Below are 24976 nucleotides of genomic sequence, written 5' to 3' on the forward strand. Positions count from 1 at the left end.
AAGGATTTAAGAGCCACAGGAGGCAATTACTAGAGGAAACAACCCACGGCAGTAGCAGATTAAACCATTCATGGCTCTGAACCATGGTACCCCGCTGACAGGTGAGAATCTGGCAGGAGCACACAGTATGTACCTCAGACAGGAGTCTGGTCCTTTCAGTTACTCCACCGTTTCCCTGCTGGTAACGCTCCCTTGCCTGAGGGAGAAAACATTTTGTTTAATGGCAAGTTCAAAACAGAAGCCCATGACTTAAATATGACCTCGTTGTGTTTGTAATTTTTGCATATCATTTTATGACAACGCCCCTCCTTGTTTGTGAATACTATTGTGAAAAGTGACATTTTAACGGTAGCTATTTTATGTCCCTCATAGGCACCATGTATTTAACAAGAGCCCTATACAACGATGAACTACCTTAACCTTCATATAATAATTGTGTAACTCACAGGGGCATGGTTCACAATAAAAACTGTCCTCAGCCACTCCTAAACAGTTTAGACAACGGCTCTTGGTCGATCTAATCTGCGTGCTATGCAGAGAAAACATGTTCTAAAAAATAAATCATAATACAGCATCAGAGTCAGTAAGTAATAAGGATTAACAAACAGTATGACAATATGGAATATGTCCTTGGGAACGAACTTAATCAATTATTTAATATCAATGTTTGAGAGATACAGGGTGGCTTTAATCAGAGACTTTTTATAGCATTTTAGAAGTAAAAACATTTGCAAATAGACGTGTATATGTGTGAATAACTAATTAAACAAATAATAAAACAGTGAAGGTTACTTTCTGCTTGGTCTTTGAGAACTTCTGAAAGTATGGAAGTATCTCAAGTTTATTTCCATTTTTTTCTCCTTCTAACCTTGTCTGCTGAAAGAAAAAAATATGCCTTCAACTGACATTCGCAGTTGTTGAGGAAGACATTAGTAGTCTTCCTCAACATCAGGGAAGAGGGGGCATAAATCCCAAAGGAAAGCCTTTAGATCCCTACTGTTGGAACAAAGCACTGCTGCTTTCAAAGGCTGAAGGTTTTATTTTATTTTGGTAGAATTTCTAAAACTTTGAAAAGATTAAAAAATTTGCTCATTTAATTAAACTGCTTGCCTTCGAACGTGTCTTGCTTTCATATTCCTTATTATGTGGTTGTAAGCCACAATGGCAAGGATGTCTTTTCTCCCTGACACATGTAAATGCATACTATTCCACTTCCTCCTACTCAGACAGTAAATTAACAGCAGACTTAGAAACAAAACCAGGTGTCCTGACACTCTGTTCCTGTTCTAAGCCATGTTTCTCAGCAATATGACTTCTTTTACTTAAATCAAATGAAGAAATACATTTAAAGACTTCTAGGAGATAATTTCTATCACATGTAAAATGGAGATGACAAGTTGTATTTGCTTCCTAAAGTGGGCAGAGAATCAATGTGCTGCTGTTTGTGAAAAGTATTTCATGATTCTCAAATGAAAGGTCCTGTGTCGGGACTTCCCTGGCGGTCCAGTGATTAAGATTCTGCCTTCCAGTGCAGGAGGCGCAGGTTCAATCCCTGGTCGGGGAAATCAGATCCCACATGCAGTGGGGTGAGGCCAAAAACTTAAAAAAAAAAAAAGTGCTGTGTCAAGTTTAGGGATTAGGGTCATTAATTGGAATGAACCCTGGATATCATTCCTCAGTTACCTCACTCAGCTGGGCTTGAGCTGCACGATATTCCTGAACCAAGTGCTCAAGCTGATTGTTGATGTACTTTTCCCGGCTGCCAATCTTCTCCAGAGTCCTGCTAATTTCACTATGAAGTTTGTCCAAAAGTCCCTAGAAATTTTAGTAGACAGAGAATTCACAAATATATTCTTCAAAAGTAGTTTTAAATGGGTTAAATCTCCCTCAATTCATCTCACAAATTCTCAACCACCAATGAAAAAGTAGTTTGAAATTTTCAGCAACAAAAAAGTCTGTAATGAAAATTATTTTAGTCACACTTTGCAGAATGTTAAAATAAAAAAGCACCTGGTAGTGTTAGTCAATTTATTTGTCCTTACGCAAATCTAAAATATATGTGAGTGGAATGTGCTTTATATAAAGTCCACAATCAAAGTAGGTAAGGGAATAACACAATTTTCTTATAGCACAATTCAAAGATGACTGGAATATTCCAGTTGGAAGTAGATCATTAAACTTATAGTTCTAGGCTGGGACCCATAACTTCTTACTCCAGCTTTGCTTCTTTGTGGTATTCTCCAAAAGTCCCTATTTCTGGCAGGGCAGCAAGCCTGGGAAGCTGTAGGTTCTAGGCGTTGCTGGGCTGATGCTGTTATCCCCTGAGATTCAGTGCGGAAAGAATGATGAAATGATTCTAATGTGCCTAACCTATATATCTAGAGTATGTAATAATATACTAGGTATATATCATATTGCTTTTATACAGTTACCTTTCTTTAGTTGGTTTAAGTGTTAGGGCTGTTGAAACATAATATGGTACATTCAATCAGGAAACTCCTCAAGGGCAAGGATTGGGTCTTTTTTCCTTTCATGTTCTCTCTTAATAGGTATTACACAGATGAGTAAATGTACTCATGTACTCATCTGAAGTAATTCACATACCTTGGTCTCCTTTAGAGCAGATTCAATTCCACTTTTGTGCTGGTGCATTTGGTCAACATGGATTCTCCAATCCTATAGGCATAAGAGCATACAGGAACGAGTAAAACATACTACATTTCCACTACTTTTTTGAAGTTGTATCCTTTATTTTAATTACTTTGGTTGCTGCCCTATTTCAGGTAGGAGAGTCCTATATATAGCTTGCAATCAGATTGTAAAGAAATGTGTGTAGAGCACTTTACGATAAAAGGTTCTAAATAAATCTAAATTATTTTATGTATTCACAGAGTGATGTCTCACAATTTGAATGTAAATTATCCCTGCACTGCTGGTGGTTAATAGTTATGACTACCCATCAAAATGAAAAAAATTCTAATTGCTAGAAAAAAATACCTGTTTAAACAGTAACAATTATGTTTGCCAGAAGCAACTCTGGAATCAAGTAACATATATCAAATATTAGCTTGTCCCTTGAAATTAAAGTGGGACGCTTCTTTGGACTTTGGAATCTCTTTCTTAAGAAAGGAAGTCTGTAATGATAGTTAGAGTTCATATATTTGAGATGTATTGTACTACTGCTAGACCGATCTGAATTTGTGTGCATATATATATATATATATATATATATATATATATTTTTTTTTTTTTTTTCGGTACGCGGGCCTCTCACTGCTGCGGCCCCTCCCGTTGCGGAGCACAGGCTCCGGACGCGCAGGCTCAGTGGCCATGGCTCACGGGCCCAGCCGCTCCGCAGCATGTGGGATCTTCCCTGACCAGGGCACGAACCCGTGTCCCCTACAACGGCAGGCGGACTCTCAACCACTGCGCCACCAGGGAAGCCCTGTGTGCATATTTGAACTCTCTAATCTAACATTTTAATTTCCTACAAAAGATCCTCAAAATGTTTTGGTTTACATTACTAAAGGTAACAATTTTAAGACTTGAGAAATACTCATCAGAAGAGAAAATATATTAAGGTGAGTTGGAGTAAGTGATGGAGCCAGGATATCCCTCAATCACACACATCTGCTTGCATGCCCTGACGCTCCACTTTGCTATCTACACTATTTAGTGAAGGAAAAACAATTTTGTGAATAATCCCATTCTACTGACTTCTTAACTTTGCAACGTGGGCCAGTGACCATAGGGTAAAAAAATCCTTGGGTACTTCACACATACCAGTTATACAATTACATTACAGCTGCAAAGAACCTCAAAGAATATCTAGCCTGACCTTCATCATTGCAGAGATAGGCAAACAGAGGCCCAGCGACAGAAAGGGGCACACCCAAGGCCACAGAGGTGGTGGTACACCTGGATCAGAAGCCAAATGCACTAATTCCCATGCAGTACCTTTTGGCAGTTCAGAGTTAATAAAAGGAGGAATTGGCTGCGTGACACCAGTGAAAGAGCTAGAGCAGAGAACAAACAGCACTTTCCTTTGTCCTTAAGCATTTTTCTGTCTCATGAGCGGAAAGTATCTCAGAATACAGAGCGTGGAAAGGACCTTGAAGATCACCTACTCATCCGTCTAACAGTCATCTAGAAAAATGCCTTCATTTTGCAGTTGAGGGGACTGTTCACCACCTGTGACTACGGCTAGACAGATGCGGCCAGGAAACAGGCCCCTCCAGTTCAGCCAGTGAGCACTGAAACAGGAAGGAGAAGCAACTGGCTGGCCTCCTGTGACGAGACCTAATATGGTTAAGCTTCAAAATGGAAACCTGCTTAAGCCCAAGCAAGCATCTTTATGAAAGATAATAAACCTAACAAGTATCATTATGTTAATCTTTTAAAGAAGTACTCATCCTGCCTGATTCCAAAAAGACTTTTAGAAGCTTAATAAACACCAAACTCAAGTATTCCTATCGGTCTCTGTCTCTGTCAATCGATATATATGTATATGTGTGTATATATACATATATAAATGTATAAACATACACACATATATATATATCTATACATATATTATATAGTTTTAAAATTTATTGTAATTGATGTGTTTAAAATAGTTTGTGTTCTGCTTTTTCTACGCAGCATTATTTTCTATCCAGCAAATGTAAAAAATGTATTTTTTTCATGTTTTGATATCCAAAGTACTTTGAGAGAAGAAAACATGCCTGACTCATCTAAGAAGTATAACTATGATAATTTACATTGATGGTAAGCTCCACGGAGGAGCTGGCATTTCAGTGGCACCTTGAAGCATGAGTAGCATTTCAACACACTGGAAAGGAGGGGGAGAGTAAGGGTATTTTAGGCTGAGGGAGTAACAAGAACAAAGAAAAACAGGAAAGTATATAGGGAACAGGCAGCCTAGGCTGGCTAGAATATAACACAAAAAGTTCTTGGGGTGGGGTGTGGAAGGTGAATCACAAGGAAACAAAGCTGGAGAGGTAGGTTGAATTAGATCAAGGGCTTTAATTAAGGAGTGTGGATTTTATCCTGTAGATAATGGAGAGCTATCAACGACTTTTGGTTTCAGTTTTAAAGACAAGTCTGTGTTTTGGGAAAGTACAGAGTGAAGGACTGATTAGAAAGGCAAGAGACTGAAGACAGATAGCAGACCAGTTAGGAGGTTGTGTCACGGTCCACATGACAGATTAGCAGGGGTTAATTAGAGCAGCGCTTGTAAGAATGGAAGGGAAAGGATGGATTCGAGGGACATTGCAGACACAGACTAGCAGCACTTGATTATTGACTAAGGGGAAGTGAGGGGTGGCTGAAGTGGAGGTGGGCCAGTAGAGAGAAGATGTTTGTAAGGTTTCTAGTCTGAGGAACTGAGAGGATAGTAATATCACAGTGTGACAAGAACAGAGTAGATTTCAGGGAGTCTGAATTATTGAGGAATTTGGTTTTGCACTTTTTAATTTGATAAGCCACTGGAACACTGTGTATTCTTATTGCCTTTCAAAGTGGAAAGCTAGTAATGATTTATAATTATCCATCAGGCAAATCTGAATGTTTGTTTCATTAAAATCTTCTAAGTGGACACACTTCCTGATGTACAGCTATTTTTATATAAGCTTTAAAAGTGTTCTTACCCTTTAACCCAGCAATTTCACCTCTAGAAATTATTTCCAAGGAAATAATTGGGGATACACACAAAGATCAATGTACAAGTTCTGTGTAAAACAGCAGAAGACTCTCTATCTAACAGTAGAGGACAATTTCAACTAATTTTGTAATGTTCATTTCATCCCTAAAAATAATGGGGTATGATACCGTTTTTATAAAGCTCAAAGTAAAACTCAAGGATACACACTATTTGGAGATACACACATATGTGAAAACACACACACACACACACACACAAACACGAAGAAGAAGAGGCAGCAGCAGCTAATGACAGTACACAAACCAGGGGACAGTTGTTACCTAAAGGTGGGAAGGGGCAGCCGCAGAGCAGCACATAGGTAACTTCCAGGATGTTGTAATGGTCTAGTTCTCAAGTTGGGTAGTGGTTTCATAAGTGATCGCTTTATTACTGGATTTTATAATTCTATATGATTGCATATTAAATACATTAGTATTATATATTGAAATGTTAAATTCATGTTCCCCAAAATATTTCATAGTCAGAAAAAATGCATGTTAACAACATACAGTAATGTGGAAAAACACTGCCAAAGAGTATATTCATTAGCTGTCTAATTTAGTAAAAATTAATATTTGTGTATATCTGTATGTGTGTATTAACACAGGGATTTGAATACTGGTGTTTTTAATTTCTTCCTCATCCTAACAACATTTTCCAAATTTCCTATAAGAGAATTTTGTCACTTTTAATCATCCGGGGAAAAAATGTCAAAAACTTTCTGGGTGCCCAAGACGTTTCCTAAAGGGGTTTAATATAGTTATAACAGAGAACATAAATGACTGTACTTGTAACAGTTTAAAGACATGAATACACAGCTTTTAAAAAACTGCAACTGAGATGGTTAAAAACTTTACAAACGTTTGTGGTAAGAATGGAGAATATAGGTTTTAATGATATGTAAGGATTTGATCCTCCAAATAAGTAACAGTAAAAGGAACTGTTAATAATAACTATTCTTAAATAAGAGAGAATCCATTGGGTTACAATGCACTTTTAAACATCTTTCCTTACTTGAGACTCACAAAGATTTGGAGCACTAAGTACATATTCTCATCCCTTCCTTTTCACCACTATCCTTCCCTGTAAGAGGGTTATGTGACTTGCTGGCTGGTTGTGGGAGGACTGCACTTCACTGCTCCAGTGATGCCGGCCTTGGCCATGTGCTTCTCTTTGGCCAGTAGAATGATGATGGACATGGCCTATGCCAGGACTGTGCAGAAGCTGTAAGAGGCATCCACCAGCTCTCTTGCCCTTTCTTTCAGCCATGATAATAGGCATGCCCCACAGAGGGGTTTATCCTTTAGGTCTGGGAATATGAAACATGGAACATAGCTGGAATAGAGCCACAGCTGTGCCACGCTTTGGCAGATGTGTATCTTGAGTGAGAATAAATGTATGCTATTCTTATTGTAAACCACTGTGATTTGGGGGTGGTTTGTTATACCAAAAAACTGAGTATATATACACAATTTAGAGGGACAAAAAAGAATCAGATAGGTTAAATGACCTTTCCAAAGTTTTATGCCTGGAAAGCGGAAAGCACTCCATACCAGTGCTTTTCCCACATATTATATGCTGCTTTTCTTTATGATAAAATGAACTACCAAAGAGTATCTAAGGTAAACCAAGAATTCTTTTTGTTATATATCAAGTGAGACCACATGGGCCACTGGAGGTTACTAGTCACCTATCCCAAAGTGCTCTACGTGTGTGTCTATTAAGCATCATTTCTGATCTCTGTTGAAGTTGAGTTTTTCACCTAATCTAGCACATTTCCTCTCTATGGAAATGAGAAGACTAATAACGATATAGAATATCATTTCTTTAGACTTTCTATTTTTAAAAATCCTTTCATACAAACTCTCATGTGTAATTCTCTCTGTCACCTGTGAGGTAGATGGCAAAGGTATTGTTGAACTATAACTCCCCTCCTGGCTCCAAATTCTTTAGCACCAAATTATATATCTCCCTTTTTCAGAAACTGGAGAATTGTGATGACATCTCTGCAGATGGTGATTCACAGTATACTGTAAAATCACAACGTATGAGATCTTTTCGCAGAAGTTAAGGTGACTGGAAGACTATATGGATCTCTGGGTTTTCCTTCAACAGAACAGCACCTGAACAGTTTCCTTTGCGGACACAGAGACATTTTGTTTCTTTGGCTGGATCTCCAGCTCAGTGCTTAAAGTACCTCTCTGAAACTGCAGGGGAAAGACAGACTGAAACATGAGCTAAGCATGGCAAATGGAACTTCTATCTGTGTATAAGTTACACTAATTTACAACTTGTGAAATGTCAAACTCTCAGGGTTTTTTTCACCCAAGTTTGAGCTTCTTTATGTGTGGAGAGGCAGAGTGCCAAAGGACTCTTGATACAGAAAAGCTGAGGAAGGCACCTTCATGTGTACTGGGATGGTTTTCTCCTGGGCTCACGAAAAGTCCATGCCAGAGCACAGCTGACTCTGGCAGCAGGGGCCCTGCCTCTCTCCCAAGGGCAGGCGCAGGGCCCCAAGGCTCTGACGTGCCTTGAATTGCTGTCCATCACAAAATGCAACTTCTGCCATATACCCCACTTTTCTCCTCTATTCTTACTGCTCCTCCCTCAATTCTGTTATGAATAATTAGTGATGAAATCTTAATTCATTGTTCTGCTTTTGCAGTTTTATTTTAATGAATATAAAAATATTTACAAGGGCTTTTATGGGCTCCCTCCATTAAAGGTGCCTAACCCATTTTTTTCTTAATCATCTTAGGCCTTTTTTCTTAATCATCTTAGGCCTTAATTTTCTTAGGCCTTTGTTTCAGCTCTGAATTCACTTTCTCTAGGGATTTTCAAGATCACCCTGGGGAGGAAATCCTATGTACTTCACATCCATTTTGATATCTTTTTAAGTCTAATAACAACAACTTCCATGTTAACATTGAAGGAAGGCTTCATAAGTGTCAGGCACTATGCTCAGCACTGTTCGTACATCATCACATACGATTCTCTTAAAAACTTTATGAGGGTATTGAGATGCAGCTACTTTAAAGTAGGCTTCCCAAGCCCACACAGTGGTAGAGCCTAAACCTGCAAAGACCACTATATCATATTATGTCATTCCCCTGAGGAAATGCAGTAAAGCCATAACTAAAAATTTTAATGGGGCAATGGTTAAAGGAGACTTTAGTTTTATCTTTAATATTTGAATTTTTATAAGAATGTATTTATATATCAACTGTATAGTGAAAAAATATATTTAAAACATTTTAGGATAAACATATATATATAATTAAAAACTTTCTCACAAAGAAATAGCCACACCTACATGGCTTTATCAGTGAATTTTCTCAAACATTTAAGAAAGAAATAACAGCAACCTTGTATGAATTCTACCAGAGAACAGGAAAAAAAGGGAGAGCAATTGCCAACTTGTTTTACAAGAACTGCATAGTGTTACACTAAAACCTGACAAAGTCACCTAAAAAACAAGAAAATTAAAGATTAATATCTTTTGTAAACAGATATAAAAATCAACAAAATACCAGGAAATAGAATCCAATAATATACAAAAAGGTAATATAACATGATTAAGTTGCATTTATTCCAAAATGCAAGGTTAGTTTAATACTCAAAAATCAACCATTATATACAGTATTGTAAGCCATATTCATACTGCTTTACATTAGATCTCCAGAATGTATTCATCTTGCATAATGGAAACTTTGTATCCTTTAATCATCTCTCTCCATTTCCCCTTATCCCCAACCCCTGGCAACCACCATTCTACTACATGCTTCTATGAATTTGACTATTTCAGATTCCTCTTATAACAGAGATCATACAATGTTTGTCTTTCTGCGTCTGGTTTATTTCACTTAGCATAATGTCTTCTAGCTTCATCCATGTTGTCACAAAAGTCAGGATTTCCTTTATTTTTAAAGCTGAATATTATTTCATGTCTGTATAATATTGCATTGTATGGATATACAATGTTTACTTTATTCATTCATCAATTGATGGACATTGGTGTTATTTCTGCCTTTTGGCTATTATGAGTAATACTGTTATAAACCCACGTATCTGTGGTCAACTGATTTTCAACGAGGGGGCCAAGACCATTCAATGGGAAAAGAACAGTCTTTCCAACAAATAGTCATGAGGCAACTGGATATCCATATTCAGAACAATGAATTTGGACCTGTACTTCACACAAAATGTAAAAATTAACGCAAAATGAATCAAAGACCTAAATATAAGAGCTGAAACTAGAAAACTCTTGGGAGAAAAAATGGGTGTAAGTCTTCATGAGTTTGGATTAGACAAGGCCTTTTAATTATGACATCAAAAGCACAAGCAACAAAAGAAAACACAGATAAGTTGAACTTCACTGGAATTAAAAACTTTGGCTCAAAGGGAACCATCAAAAAAGTGAAAAGGTAACCCACAGAAGGGGAAGCAATGTTTACAAATCATATAATTGATAATGGGATAGTACCCATTATATATAAACAATTCTTATAACGCAAGACGAAAGACAACCCAATTTAAAAAATGAGTAAAAGTGAGTAAAATGAGTAAACAGACATTTTTTCCAAGGAAGATACGCAAATAGTTAACAAGTACTTGAAAAGATACTCAGCATCATTAGTCATCAGGGAAGAGTTTTAAAACCACAATGAAATACCACTTTATATCCACTAGGAAGGTGATTTTTTTAAAAAAAGGAAAAGGAAATTAACAAGTTTTAACAAAGATGTGGAGAAATTGGAATCCTAAATTCTTTGCTGGTAGGAATGTAAAATGGTACAGCCCCTGTGGAAAACACTTGGTATTTCCTCAAAAAGTTGATAAAGTTACCATACAATCTAGCATTTCCACTTGTTGGAATTGCTGCCAAGTACACGAAGACAACTGAAGACATATGTTCATACAAAAACCAGCACCATAAACTTTCACAGCCAGTGACAAACTGTGTCTGCTTTAAGCCTACCTCCTTCTCCTTCCTCAGCTTTTTTCATGCTTCAATTTTCTTTCTCATTTGGGAGTAAAAGTTCTTTTTGTGGAAACACTTTGCTTTTTTATTGAATATATTTAATATATTTTGTTCTAACAAAAATTCATTTATTTGTGTTTTGGTTTTGCCTTGCTATATTGTAAATGATAACATTTATGGCCTGACATACAAACAATACATGTTATTGCATAAAAGTCAACTGCTTGTTAACAAATATATTGATTGTTTAGCAATAAAATGGAGAGAGTAAAAAAAAAAAAATCAACCATTATAATCCGCCATAACAAGAGAGTTTAAGAGGAGATAAGTCAAATGGTCATCTCAATAGAAAAAAAAAACAATCACTTGAAAAAATTTGACACCCATTCATAACAATAACTCAGCAAACTGGGAACCAAAGGAAAGTTCCTTAATCTACCTTATGATATTTGTGAAAGTCATAAAGCTAACATCATCCTGAATGGTAAAACTGAAATACTGAAAGCTTTCCCCCTGCTAATGTCACTTATAACCAACACAGACTAGGTATTTCAAGCAAGATAAAGGAAATAAAAGGGATAAGCTTGTAAAGAAAGAAATGAGATTGATGTTATTTGCAGATGATATAATTGTATACACAGAAAATGCAAAAGAATCTACAGGCTTACGGTTAGAATAAGTGAATTTAGCAAGTTTGCTGAAGATGTATACAAATATACACACACAGAGAAATGTATTTTTGTATAACAGCAACAAATAAACAGAAAAGAAAATCTAAAAGATACCACTGAAACAAATAGCCCGATGTAATAGAACAGAATGTCCAGATACAGACACTCACAAGCATGTTCTCTTTTTATGACAAAGCAGAGCACTGGTAAAAGGATAACCTTTTCAATAAACTGGGTCAACTGCATATACATATGAAAACCAAATAAATCTTGAGTTCTACCTCACACCCTCATACTGTACACAAGAATAAATGCTAGATGGACTGTAGATCTCACTGCAAATGGTGAAACAATACAGCATCAAAAGGAAAACAGGAGAATATGTTCATAACACCGGGCGAAGCAAAGATTCTTAAACATAGACTTAAATAAAGAGTAAACGAAGATTCTTTAAACAAAGATTAAAACATAAATATTAGCCATACTCCACTCCCTGCAAAAGAGATCATTTTGAGTATATTAAAATTAAGCCGCCTTTATCATAATACACCAATAAGAGTGAAAAGGAAGCTAAAGAGTAGATATTTGCAATACATATATCTGACAAGGGACTCATATCCAGAGTATATAAAGAACTTCTATAAATCAAAAGAAAAAGCAGATAAGCCAATAGCAAAAGACAAAAGAGAATATCCAATTGCCAGATAAACATATAGAAAGGGGCACAATTTCATCAGTCATCAGGAAAATTCATATTAAAATGACAGTGAGACATCACAACAAACCTACCAGGATGACTAAAATAAAAACGACTGAACCAATACTAAATGTTGATGAAGACGGGGAGCAACTGGAACCTTCAGATACTGCTAGGAGTATAAATTTGTGTAACCACTTTCAAATATGCAGACACTATGACCTAGCAATTTCACTCTCAGCAGAAACTGCAGGAGAAAGGTGTACTTACGTTTCCCAAAAGACACTTCAAGACTTTTCAAATCAGCATTATTTAAGTCACAAACTATAAACAACTCACATAAGCCAGATGTGGGCTCCCCTGGAAGGGCACAACCTTGAGTTAGGCAGCTCTGCACTGAAGGAGCAGACAGCTGGAGGTTGTCTGCTGACCGCACTCTCTGCGGCTGGGCGGCAAGTCCTTGTTTGGAAGGGGATCTGGACAATTCATCTCTGTTTTAACCACAGGGAGACAGACTTAGTTATTAAAATGATAACTGTAGCTGCAGTGGTAGAGAGGTAGGGCCAAGGGTGAGCTGCAGTCCCAAAGCGATCAGTCTCAAGATTTCACTGTGGAATACTGATGTTCCTGTGACATGTTTAATACTCCATCCACAGTGAATGATAAAATTCTCTGGAAATCTGATGGCAAGAAATCAGGCTAAATGAAAGAGGCAGAGAAGACAGCTTGATAGAAGGAGTTGCATATGTCTAAGCTCACTGTAGCAAATATTTTTGGGACAGGTCAATAATTTATCATTCTCTTTGCAAGGATATGAGCAGCATATTTCCCTCCTCTACCCAGAACACTCCTTTCTCTAATGACAGAACATTATTTGTATTCCCTCCTTTTGCCACTTTGCACAAGCAGTTTTGCCATCTCTTCTTCCTGTTCTAATTGTTCGATTAATTTGCAGCTTCATCACTGCTCACATTTATGTGTGTATTTGTGTGTGTGTACGTGTGAGAGAGAAAGAGAGAGACTGTCCATTAAATTAAGTAACTTTTTCATGAGATTACTTTCTTAATGAAAAATGCCCATCAGGTTGCAGGATAGTTGCAGAGTGTGGCTTTCCTAAATTTTTAAATGTGACATTTTTCTTTAATTGTCAGCAGCTTAAAGTCTTCTGTGGTATACACCTTTGTGGTGTGAGAGCATGATTTTTCTTCATAAGTGTTCAAATAACTAGACATACGACCTAGGAAGAGTTCAGTATGTACGTGTGCTGTATGCTGTATGTGTGTGTTTGTTGCAGGGGGTGTGGCAATCAAGCTGGAAACATATGTTTCCTCGGGAAAGTTCTTGCTTTCTAGATATTGTTCTTGTAGACAAAAATAATACGTGTGCATAGAGGGTAAGCAAAGGCTATCATAACAATCACTGGGATTCTCACACCTGCCTGTAATTGAACTGAAACTGGAGATCCATAATCTCTCCATAAAATACCTTGTTAGTAAAATGATTACATTTCTAATGTGTGCTCAGAAATTATCTTTACTACCATCTGCTACTAAGCATTTTCACATGTTGACTCAGACTTATTATTCATGCTTATTCTATCCACACCCCTTTTCTATGGGCCACACAAATCTTCCGAGCGAGGTTTTCCAGACTTTAGAAGGCATTGCAAGCCTTGAGAAGAGATTTGGCAAGGCAGAGATTGGGGGCCTTCTGAGAATGCAGGAACACCCTTAGGCTAACTCAGAATGTCACTGTTTCACAGGATGCTGAGGAACCATGGTGGAGAGCTGGAAGAGATGACCTCGCCGGTCCCTCTCAACTTTGAGAATCTACTAATCAAAACTTTGATCTCATACTGATACTCAAAAAACAAAAACTGAAAAAATGGAGTCATCTCCATATCTGAAGAACTAAGAAACATTAAGTCACTACCTTGGCCTAAAGAAACAATCACATATAATGGGAAAAAGACTATGGGGGTAACAATTTGTCCAAATATTAAGAAATTTGTAATAAAACACTCTGATAGTGAGAACCGCTCTAATACTGTTGATTGGAAAAATGAGTCAAGGCAATTAAAAAGTGCAGTTTATAGGGAGGTCCATACGATACATGGTTTCTGCTTCAATTCATATTTTATATTAAGTAAAAGGAAACATGAAATTATACTTCGTAATAATGATGTATTTAGGCTAGAAATTTCAATTATAATCAATGTATATTAACTCAATGCTCTCAATCACAAATGTCTATTTGAGGTATATCGACCGTGAGGCATTAGTAACTTTCCTCCTTAGCATTTACATAACATGCAGTCTTTATTGGTTATTTCCTTAAAAATCTACCACTGTTGATGCTCTTTAGTTAGAGATGATGGTAATCTCTAAAGCAAAAACACTTGTTCTCCTATTTCAACTTGTGATAAATGAAACCTTTACAGATCCAGCTGAAACATTTATCATGCTCAGGGTAAATAGGAAGAAAGGCATCATCAACTAACTTTAAACACAAAATACCCTGAATGTTCAACAAGACTGGGACAGAAGCAGCTGAAAATCATTTCCAGTTGCTTAAGGATGGCTGGGTTTTTCTACACCCCTATGCAGTATTTTCAAATGTATAATTTAAGCATAGTATTCTTTCCCACAACCCTGTCCATGACCTACATGCTACAAAGGAAAAAAAAAAAGTTGACCTTGAGAATACAACTTAAAGTCCACCAAATAACACCATATTTTAAAAATAACACAAAAATCCAAAACGGTATTCTGTTTTGTGTAGTCTCCCTTAAAGAAAGCTTGCCTGTAAAAGTCCATCAGTGAATACTTCCCCTCATTCTCTGAGACGACGTGGCAGTTGAGTAATCACACCGGCTGCTCTAAAAATGTATGTGTGTCTAGTTAATTTAGGCAGTTTATTTTGATAGCATTCACCTCTTTCTGATTACAGCAGGTGTTTCAAGGATAAATTTGCTGAAAATTGTATTTTGTTTAAACAACAGCAGCATGTACATTTATGGGCTTACTATATTAAAAAGCATTTACTGTCTGGCAGCAATGGATACAATTACAAACATTTGTGACAGTAACTGGAGCTATTACTCCTGCATGGAGTCTCATGAAGACCAACTTATTGCCACCTGTATTTACATGTGTTACTGGTAATTGCAAAAGCTGATTTTTAAAAATTTGGTTCCTTATTTTTTAGAAATTGTGTGACTATGTTTCAACAAAAGGTCTGTCTACCAGAACATCTGTAAGAATTATAAACGTGGTTTCTCCGTTATTTAAATAACAGGCAGAATTCCATTTTATGAGGAACATATATGTAAAAGGTATTCCTGTATCCTAGCCCACAGAATATATTATACTTTTTTGCTCATGACTGCAAGAAACCTATCAATATAGCCTATCCGGCAACCAGAGTACAAGTCTTGGGAAATGCTCTTTACTCCAAAACTATAATAATTTATAAACCCCTACAGGTCAGAAATATTTAGAAAGCTAAATTTTATTACTCTGCATCCAAACACAGTGATGGCAGAAGGTCAAAGCAAGTTGACCTTCCACTGCTTCGGAATGAAAGAAAATACCCTCCATTGCTTCCAGATACAGATTTGTCTACAAGAGTGAAAAGAGGAAGCCTACCATTGTCCATTTATGCATGATTTGGCTTCCAATTTCAAGAGACTTAGATCTAATATGGCAATTCTGTGGTCCTCCCAGGTTCATTTAAATGGAATTCCACCTGCTGATTAATGAAGGCCTCTCTATTCCCTCTTAGGTTTTAGCTCTCACAGTGACTAGAGAGCCCAAGGGCTCAAGACTATTGTCATGATTCCATCCTTAGCAGAAAGACTCCCAAAAGGTTTCCTGCTGTGAATTACCCAAGGCAACACCTGTACGGTTTATTTACATTAAAACGAAATCCAATTGCTTAGAGTTGAAATTTTAAGTTTAAGGTTCTTTTTACAACTGCAACCTTCAGAAAGTTGGACACTGAAGAACAGTTAAGGATGTAAAAAAGCAGTTCAGTGAAGCAAAGGCTTGAAATAATTAGACACACATGCTGTAGTACTTCCTAAGCCTTAAATAAAAAATAATCTCTTTATCTAAATTCCTTGTAATGAACCTGAAGATTTACATAATTACTAAAGACATTTTGGTGGAATGAAGGGGGTACCTAGCCAACTATCTTTTAAAACAACAAAGCAGGAAACATTTAATTATAATTTGGAAAAAAGTCTATTTAAGTCATTAATCAAAATTCTAATTACAATATCCACAGGGCATTAAAGCATGATAGAACATTTGTTCATTGCATTATATACCTAATATTAAATCATTACAATATACAATCTTTTAGGAATAAATACTGCATAATTGAAAAAAAAGGGCCTATGTAAGGTTTCGTTGAAAACTGATTTCACGCTTGCTGCTCTTCTTTAATTCTGGGGAACAGAAATAAATATTATTAATGATTACTTAGTTTCTTTGTAAAAACCCCTGACTTGAAAAAAATCATTCTCCTGATAAAGATTAATAAGAGTGACCATTTTAAGAAGACACTTTCCCTCGGTTCAATGAATGAAGTTGAGAAACTGAACATACAAATGGACAACAGATAACAGCTAGATCATTACCCAAAATATTTAGAATCCTGACCCACAATCTGTGGCACCTAGTCCAGGAAGCCAAATATAACCTCTGTAGCAACTGACTTCTGTAGCAAGGACTTTGTAATTGTCAGCTTCCCCAATTTTTGCTCAAACCGCACTCTCCCGCCCCGCATTTCCAATGTAGGACCAATTAGACAAAGCCAAATGTCCTCCCCTAACCAATCACATGAGAGGCCCTGCTTCTAGTGAGCCCACCTCCAAATTTCTAGTCACATATGAACATACTTGAAGCCTTCCCTTTTTTCCACTACACGTCTTTCAAATTCTCCTGCGTGCCTTAAGTTCTCTGCCGACGCAAGTAGTGATGGCTGACTCCCTTGCTATGGCAAGCTCTGAATAGCCTCTGCCTGTTCTCATTTAGGCGGCTTCTGTTTATTTCCACAAAGCCAAATAAAAGCTTGCTGTTTTTAATAGTAAAACAGAAACTAAAAAAGATAGAATAATTTTCCTCAAGAAACGGCATTAATTATTTATTTAGCAATCAAAATTAATCAAAAATACAGAGAGTGAAATCTATATGAATATGCATTCACATTTTCTTTCTATTCCCCTAGAAATAGAGGACATGCAGAATTCTTTCGCAGCTCAGCTTCAACCATTTTATTATTCAACTCAGCAACTGTCAACTGACTCACTTAAAAGTTTAAAAAATTACTATTATGGAATTTAAAATATTTCAATCAAGTAGGAAATATTACCCTTCAATAATTATCATAAAGTACCCTGAGGAAGAGCCCCTCACACAGTTAAAAACAGGTAAAAGCAGCTACAACCTACAGGCTGGTCTGACTGTACATTCTTGCAGCAATGAGTAAGTATACAAGATTTCTAAATTTCATTTTCTATTTAATCTTCATTTCTGCTTCTTGCTCTCCATGTTTTCTCTTTCAGCTGGATTTCCAAATTCAACAATCACTTGTTCTCTAAAATGATCCACTGGCCGATCCATTTCTTGCTAGTGGTCTGTGTTCTCAGATCTTCTGGTCCTTAGGCTTGCCCATATCCTAAGCATCAGTTCCTGCAGGACAATGCCCTGTCATTTCTCCACCCAGATCCTAGAGCTCCTGGTTTGACCCCAACCTGCTGAGCTTGGCCAAGCCATCTCCCTACCAAGCACTCAGCTGGAGACTGACAGTAACCTTCTAGCACTACAGACAGCCATCTAAAGGTATGGTTTGTAATTTTTAAGGATATGTGGAAAATGCTCATGATGAAATGATATGTTAAAAAAAGAGGTAAAATCTCAGCACCATACATAAAAGCCCACAGAAATAGTGGTCAACATATATTAAGTGATTCTTCTGGCACCATTCTAAGTGCTTTAGATATGTTAATTCATTTAATACTTTTTTTTTTTTTTTTTTCCAGTACGCGGGCCTCCCACTGTTGTGGCCTCTCCCATTGCGGAGCACAGGCTCCGGATGCGCAGGCTCAGCAGCCATGGCTCACAGGTCTAGCCGCTCCACGGCATGGGGGATCTTCCCAGACTGGGGCACAAACCCGTGTCCCCTGCATCGGCAGGCGGACTCTCAACCACTGCGCCACCAGGGAAGCCCCCTTTTTTTTTTTCATTTAATACTTTTAATAACTTTGTTGAGGTAAGCTTTATAATGAATTCCATTTTACAGATGAGGAAACTGAGGCACAGAGTGGTTGCGTAACCTACCCACAGGTTCCAACCGCTAATAAGTGTTAGACTCAAGATGAGTACTCAAGTGTCCTGAGTTTAGAATTTGTGCTTTTCACCAGTATGCTATATTGTCACTAATTGAATAGGTAAGAGCCTGGGTTGGAGGTTCAAATATCATATCTGTCACTTACTAGGCAGAGGCAAATAACTTCTCTGTGTTTCAGTTTCCTCATCTGTAGTAAAAGGTACCTGCATATCATAGGGCAGTGGAAAGGATTAAATGAGTCAATGTACGTAGTGCTAAGAACAGCACTTGGCACAATGCAAACACTTAGTAAATATCATTTATTATTATTATTTTCATCATATCATATATACCTTTACTAAGGAAAAAATTAGAAAGATTTACCAAAGTGATACTTATATGAATCCAATTACACCCTAGGTAAAAATATAAGGCTGATTGTTATCAATATTCCCTTAAGTGATGGAAGCATTAGGGCATGAATTTTGTAAATTCTTCCTGAATACCGATACAGATACAAACCTAAGAGAGCTATCATAGAATACAATAATATTACAAAACAATATTGTAACATAACAATAATTAACATTTATTAGGCAGTAACTATGTGTCAGACACTGTTCTTGTTTCTTTACAACTCCTCCATGAGGTAAGGAATATAATTAGTCCCATTTTACAGATGAGGAAAGGAGGAACAGAGAGCTATAGTAGCTTGCCCTAGATCACACAGCTAGTAAGTGGTAGAAATATGAATTTTGGGTGTCAAGGGAAGGTGTGTGAGATAGGCTCCATCCTCTCTGGGTCTTTATAGCTACCAAAGTTCTACTAAGTTTCTGAAACTCTGGGTCAATAAATCAGGATTTGATGGTGGGACTAAATGTGTAATCCCTAGCTTCTAATTCACAGTACACTACCTGCCTCCTCTCCCCTTGAAATATTACTTCTGTATTATTTTTATAATTAACAACAAAATTGTGTTTTAAAAAGACTCAGAGATTAGGATAATTCTTGACCAGTTACAGATTTAAGTCTAGTGAGTATAATCACAGATGTTTGCTCTTAGTGTTAAATTCCACCAGCGTAGTTATATAACACTTGTGGGCACTACTATGGGGTCTAATAAAGAACAATAAAAAAGAGATAAAAAAAATCAGAAAAGGAAAGAGTTAGAGAAATAAAGAGTAAAAAAAAAAGAAAGGAAAGAACAAAAAGTCCAGGATGTATTATACTCGTAGACGATTTTATTAGGTGGCACCGACATCCACTCTAGTTTAGGTGTCCTCAGACTGCCCTTCTAAGGAATTGATGCCTGAGCCTTACTCACTTGGTCAGAACTGAGGCCTTAACGAGGATTGGCTAATGACCTGGTTAATGACCCAGGATTTTGCTGAATTTATCAACTCTCTTGGCAAAACTTCTGACTGTCTTCAGATACATTATTCCAAATTGAGGCAGATCTGAGATGGGTATATAGCTACTCTAGAAGTAATCACCAGGAGCATTCTCTATACCCAGCTCTAAAAAGGGAACTGCTAATACAGTCCATTCAAGCCAGCATATGACAAAAATCCTTTATCTTCAGTTGTGGAATGTATTATTTGCAGTTTTGGCAACATACTTATTTTCCCAGTTGTAATTTGTTTAAGCTAATATTAAAATTTATTTGCATTCTTTGAGAACTGGTAATAGTAACAAGTAGTGCCAGAAACAAGAATAAGCTAGCCTAGCAATAAAAACCTGATTACATTATGAAGAATATACAAAATAAAATACTGGTGTATGACAGGATGTCATCAAGCATACAGACTATAATATGCAAAAAGAACGGAAAAGAAGATTTACTTTTTTAATATAATACACTGCTGGGAAGCATACAAGGACTAAAATGAACCTGTGAAGAAAAAAAAGCAAAACATTTGATCCAGTGCCAAATAAATATGGGACTTTTTTTTACTTCTAACACAAGGTAATTTTAAAGAAATTTATCATTGTTTTAAATAGTGCTGACCCTATATTACTTATCTCCTACATCTCTATGCTACTTAAAAATTAATGTAACAGTGATCAGTAAAACACATTGATCTGAAAGTAATTAATTCCTTTTCTTCCCCCTCAAACATGAAGTTGAAATCTTGAAAGGTCCTAAATGCCTGCAGTGAGTAAGAGGTTATTGTTTTGTCCAAAAGTAAAGGAGAGGGTTTGGTTTTGGTAGTTAGGAGTTGAGGAAGAATGGGATCAACCATGATTCTGGTGTCAACACTTCCTGATTAAGGAGGATAATGAGTCCGTGAGAAACCACATGTATAACCAGATTACTTTATTTCTGAGACATGAAAAACATTTCTCTATTCATTAGCCCCTTATTTTCTCAAATCAATGTATAATTTTATTTTTCTTAAGTAAGCTGAATAAAGAATTGACCCTAAAGCTGTAATTCCCATTTGCTACAGCTGAAATACTTAGGAGAAAGAAGGGTTTACGAAACACTGGACACAAGGACCAAATTATCTAGAGAAGAATTCTGAAAAAGCAATCAAATAGGACTCTATGTCAGTATTTTTACCACAAAAATCTAAACTCAAAATGACATTCACATATTCGAAAAAATACCAACCCCCCCAAAACTTTATCTGACATTTTCGAATGTTGCCTGTAACATGGACTGTATAATTAATGACACAGTATATCCTCATAAGGTCAAGGCTGGTAATGAATGGCATGAGACTAAGAGTCCAACCCTGAATTAGTTAATTCTTCCCCAAATCAGGAGAACATTGATTCTTTAAGAATCTAGGATTTTGACTACTGCAGTATTGGTTTATAAAACTGTATAGGTTAGCAGTTACATTTATATTCTCTCTTTCTTTATTCAGTTACTTCTACTATGTGGAGATCAATGACAGTTCTTAAAAAAAACACACACACTCGTGTGATCCTATTAGATTTTAAGTGAGATGTTTGATTTCAAGAGTTTACTTATCTTGAAAGTAAACAAATTAAACTTGCTTCCTCACGGGACTAAGATGTACTTGAGAGTTCCCAACTACACAATTATTTTAACATGTTGTTCTAACTACAGTCGCAATAATAGTGATGTTTAATTGTATGAAGAAAATTTGTTCTGACAAAACTGAAGAATCAGAAATTACATTTTCACAAAAAAATTCCATTTTTGAAAATTATGACTTCCAGCAGAGATCAAATCAGGAAAGAAATTCTTATTAATATGTATTTACATATGAGAGATACATAAACAGAGAATTTACCCCCAATGTACTCAAATAATAGCTGTCCTCCATAATGACTGGGTAAATATATTGTAAACAGGCTGTAGGATTTGCCCACTTACTCCAGATAAAGCTTGTTCCACAGCTGTTCACAGTCCAGGAAGACCTCTGTTGTCCTTATCTTATTTTAGGACTGCCCTAGGAGTCTAGGCTACTTCTTAGCTTCTCTAGGATACAGTTCTACATGCCCAAATCCAGGCAATTGAAGTATGAATTAGCTTCCAAGGCACTGAAAACAGCAATCTTTGTATAGCTGCTACTTTGGGGAGCAGACATACAACCACATTTGTAGAGTGACAAGTTTCCCTAGAACCTTGTTCCATAATTCTGGGGCTTGTCTCTAGCCTCCAAGGATAAAAATCCTTGAATTTTTTTTACCTAGATGTCTCTCTAGCCCCTTTTATAGAGATTATTATAATACTAATAAGAGTAGTATTGTCTAGTCACCTATTAGCTTGTTCTGAAGTTCTTACTCATAAATTGTAGGAAAAAAGTAAGCAGAAACTTGATTAAATGGGCCAGTTCATCTGGCCTAATCCCCAAATCTTTATTGCATATGATTTCTTGATTATGTTCTTAATATTAAACTTTTAATCATGTGTACTGAGTAGATTATGTAACGTAGCTTCCAGGATGTCTTCTGTTTTGTCAACCAGCAGAGTTCTAAACCATTTTTTAACTCTACTCAGTTAGTATACAGTCACAGAATTCCAATTTCATTCACTATTCACCTAAACAAAATATGATTGCCAAGAAAATATATCAAAATGTATTGAGAAAATACGCCTTAATCCTAGGGAAATGTGATGTGTTCCAAATCATTTTAAAGATACACTCCTTGCTTTGTGGGCCATATTACATTATTTATTCATTCAACAACAATTTATTAAATCTCTATTAAAATAAAACATTGGAAACTGAATCCCTTCTTAAATCACTTTTGTAACTGGGAGTACCCTTGACCCTGAAATGGCCTTATAAAAATCTATCTGAACAAAATGTGTTCTCTCTTCTATACCTTATTGTCAGTCCTGATCGTGACTTTCAGTTGTGGTAGTACACGTTCCACTTCTAGATTCCATTCCGCAGCATCTGTTGTGGATTCCAAAATATCTTCTTGTTTGGCAGACTCGTTCATATCCTAAGAAAGGAAAGATATCACAGGATTGAGAGTTTATAAAAAGAAATGGTAAAATTTTGAGGCATTTTAGCAGCACTGCACAATTTATATCAAGCATGGTAGTATTAAAATTACAGCGGCAGAAGAAATTTTTTTCTGTCCTCTTATCCATGTTGAAAGAAAATGATGCACCAACCTGGTAGAATAGAAAAGTTACTATTTATAAAAGAAGCAAATATGTGATTTAACTATTTTTACAAAGAATAATTTTTTTGAGATATCAGAGTGAACTCAATGGGAATACTGTCAAATGAATAAGCCATTTAGGTATGTTAATTGGTAATGGTAGAAAAGATGCAAACACTCACATGTTTGGTAACAAAACATTGCCTTAGTTTGAATTCACTGTACTGAAATACAAACCCAAAATCTGAAAGACAAAAAAGATAAGATCCCAGAAGTAAAGGGCACATTGTTTACAAATTTTGTATTTATAAGATGATATTTTGGTTAGGTCAAACCATAATATAGCTTAAAAATGTGATTTAATGCAGACCTATTTGAACTCAAATAGGGTAGAGGTCGACTTTCTTGCATTTGTTTTCTGCTGTTGAGTAATAAGCTCAATTCAGTCCTGTCTTTGAATCAGAAAAGGAAAATTTTTTTTTTCCATTTTCTCAGCCCTCCACATTTCGGCATTAAGTATGTATGGATCTGAAAACATAAAGAACGTAAAAATTAATGATTTAAAGATAAAGTTTAATGCATTAATTTTGGTAGTATTTTTCCTTTTATGCTCCCTTGAAAAATTATTTAAAAAGTAAGAAAAATATAAAAAATTATTAATATAGAAAAAAAGAAACCTGAGAGATACAAACAGCCAAATACAAGGTATAAACCCTACATGGATTCTAACTTAAACAATCTGTAAAAAGTTGTTTTTGAGACAATTAGGGAAATTTGAATACGAAGAGTATTAGATGATATTAAGGAATTATTATTAATTTTATAGATATGACAATGGCATGATGGATACGTTAAAAAAAGGCTTTATAAATCAGAGATAAATGTTGAAATATTGACAGGTGAATTTACATAATGTCTGAAATTTACTTTAAAATACTATGGGGCGAAGAGAAAAGGAGGGAGGGGCTTTAGAGGAAACACAATCAACCAAAGGTTAACTGTTAAACAAGGTACTGTTGCATAAGGGTTCATTATCTCATTCTAATTCTGTATATGTTTGCAATTTCCCATAATACAACATTTAAAAATAAAAGACTATATAAACAACCTCATGGTGAAATTACATTCTCATTGTGAATTTATGTCACTAAAAGATACTTCTTGTCCAGTATAACACTAAGTAGAAGAATAACCTTATATTGGGATTTAATTTTGGGGGGAGCTTGAGGTCTTCAGGGGCTTTGAACTGACTCCCGACTGAATCTCTAGGTCACTGCTGATGTGAAAAAACCTCTCTCTCTCTCCTACCTCCCAGCTCATATTAGCAAGTTCTAAACAGACTCAGAGCCTTAAAAGGAGCATATATTGCTTTCTGTTCAGAAATTCAGGGGGCTATACAGTTCTAACCACGCAATTAGAGAATGGGTAACTAATATATGCTTTTTGCATTTCACAATATGTGGTCTGAATTTATTCAGTTAGTATAAAAAATACAAGCATTAATTTAAGAAAAGTAAAATGTGGAAACTCCAAATGAAAAATGTCCAAGATTCTATTTTAAGCATTAAAGTGCTCATTTAAATATAGAAACATTGTATTATTTTGAGCACCTAATATAATGCTATAGACCTATATAAACTGAATCCAAGGTAGCACAATAGCATCATAGGGGACGGGTGGCAGTATTCACAAAGCAGACATGTGTGAAGTTATATAAGAATGTATGTGATGGCATGAGAAGAGATACTGGGTCTCCCAGTGGAAACCTAAAGCCACAGGGAAAATTCTCAGTCATGAAACTCCACACTGACATTCATTAATGTTCATATACTTGCACACTCACTGGCACATCCCAGTACCCATCCCTGGCTCTAGGAGGCCCAATTCTGACTGGCTCATTTTCTATAAAAAACCGGGTAGACTTATGAGGATGACAGTGGGGGTGGGAGGATGTACACACTACCAGTGGGATGTGAGCGCTGACATTTGGAGCGTGTGTG

The 24976-nt window shown here is 36.3% G+C and overlaps 1 protein-coding gene across 1 annotated transcript in view; it reads right to left on the minus strand.

Annotated features, from left to right (window-relative positions):
- The window catches only part of IFT57 (intraflagellar transport 57), a 60615-nt gene that overhangs the window by 3431 nt on the left and 32208 nt on the right, over positions 1–24976 (minus strand). The window contains exons 6-9 of the mRNA XM_027104124.1: positions 22689–22811; positions 2605–2676; positions 1684–1815; positions 134–196 (exon numbers count right to left, since the gene is read on the minus strand). Of these exons, the coding sequence (XP_026959925.1) occupies positions 134–196; positions 1684–1815; positions 2605–2676; positions 22689–22811 (390 nt within the window). The remainder of the gene's footprint in view (positions 1–133; positions 197–1683; positions 1816–2604; positions 2677–22688; positions 22812–24976) is intronic.

The sequence above is a fragment of the Aethalodelphis obliquidens genome, unplaced genomic scaffold (assembly GCF_003676395.1).
Source record: "Aethalodelphis obliquidens isolate GAN/ISIS:26980383/991018 unplaced genomic scaffold, ASM367639v1 scaffold1, whole genome shotgun sequence".
Classification (NCBI taxonomy): domain Eukaryota; kingdom Metazoa; phylum Chordata; class Mammalia; order Artiodactyla; family Delphinidae; genus Aethalodelphis; species Aethalodelphis obliquidens.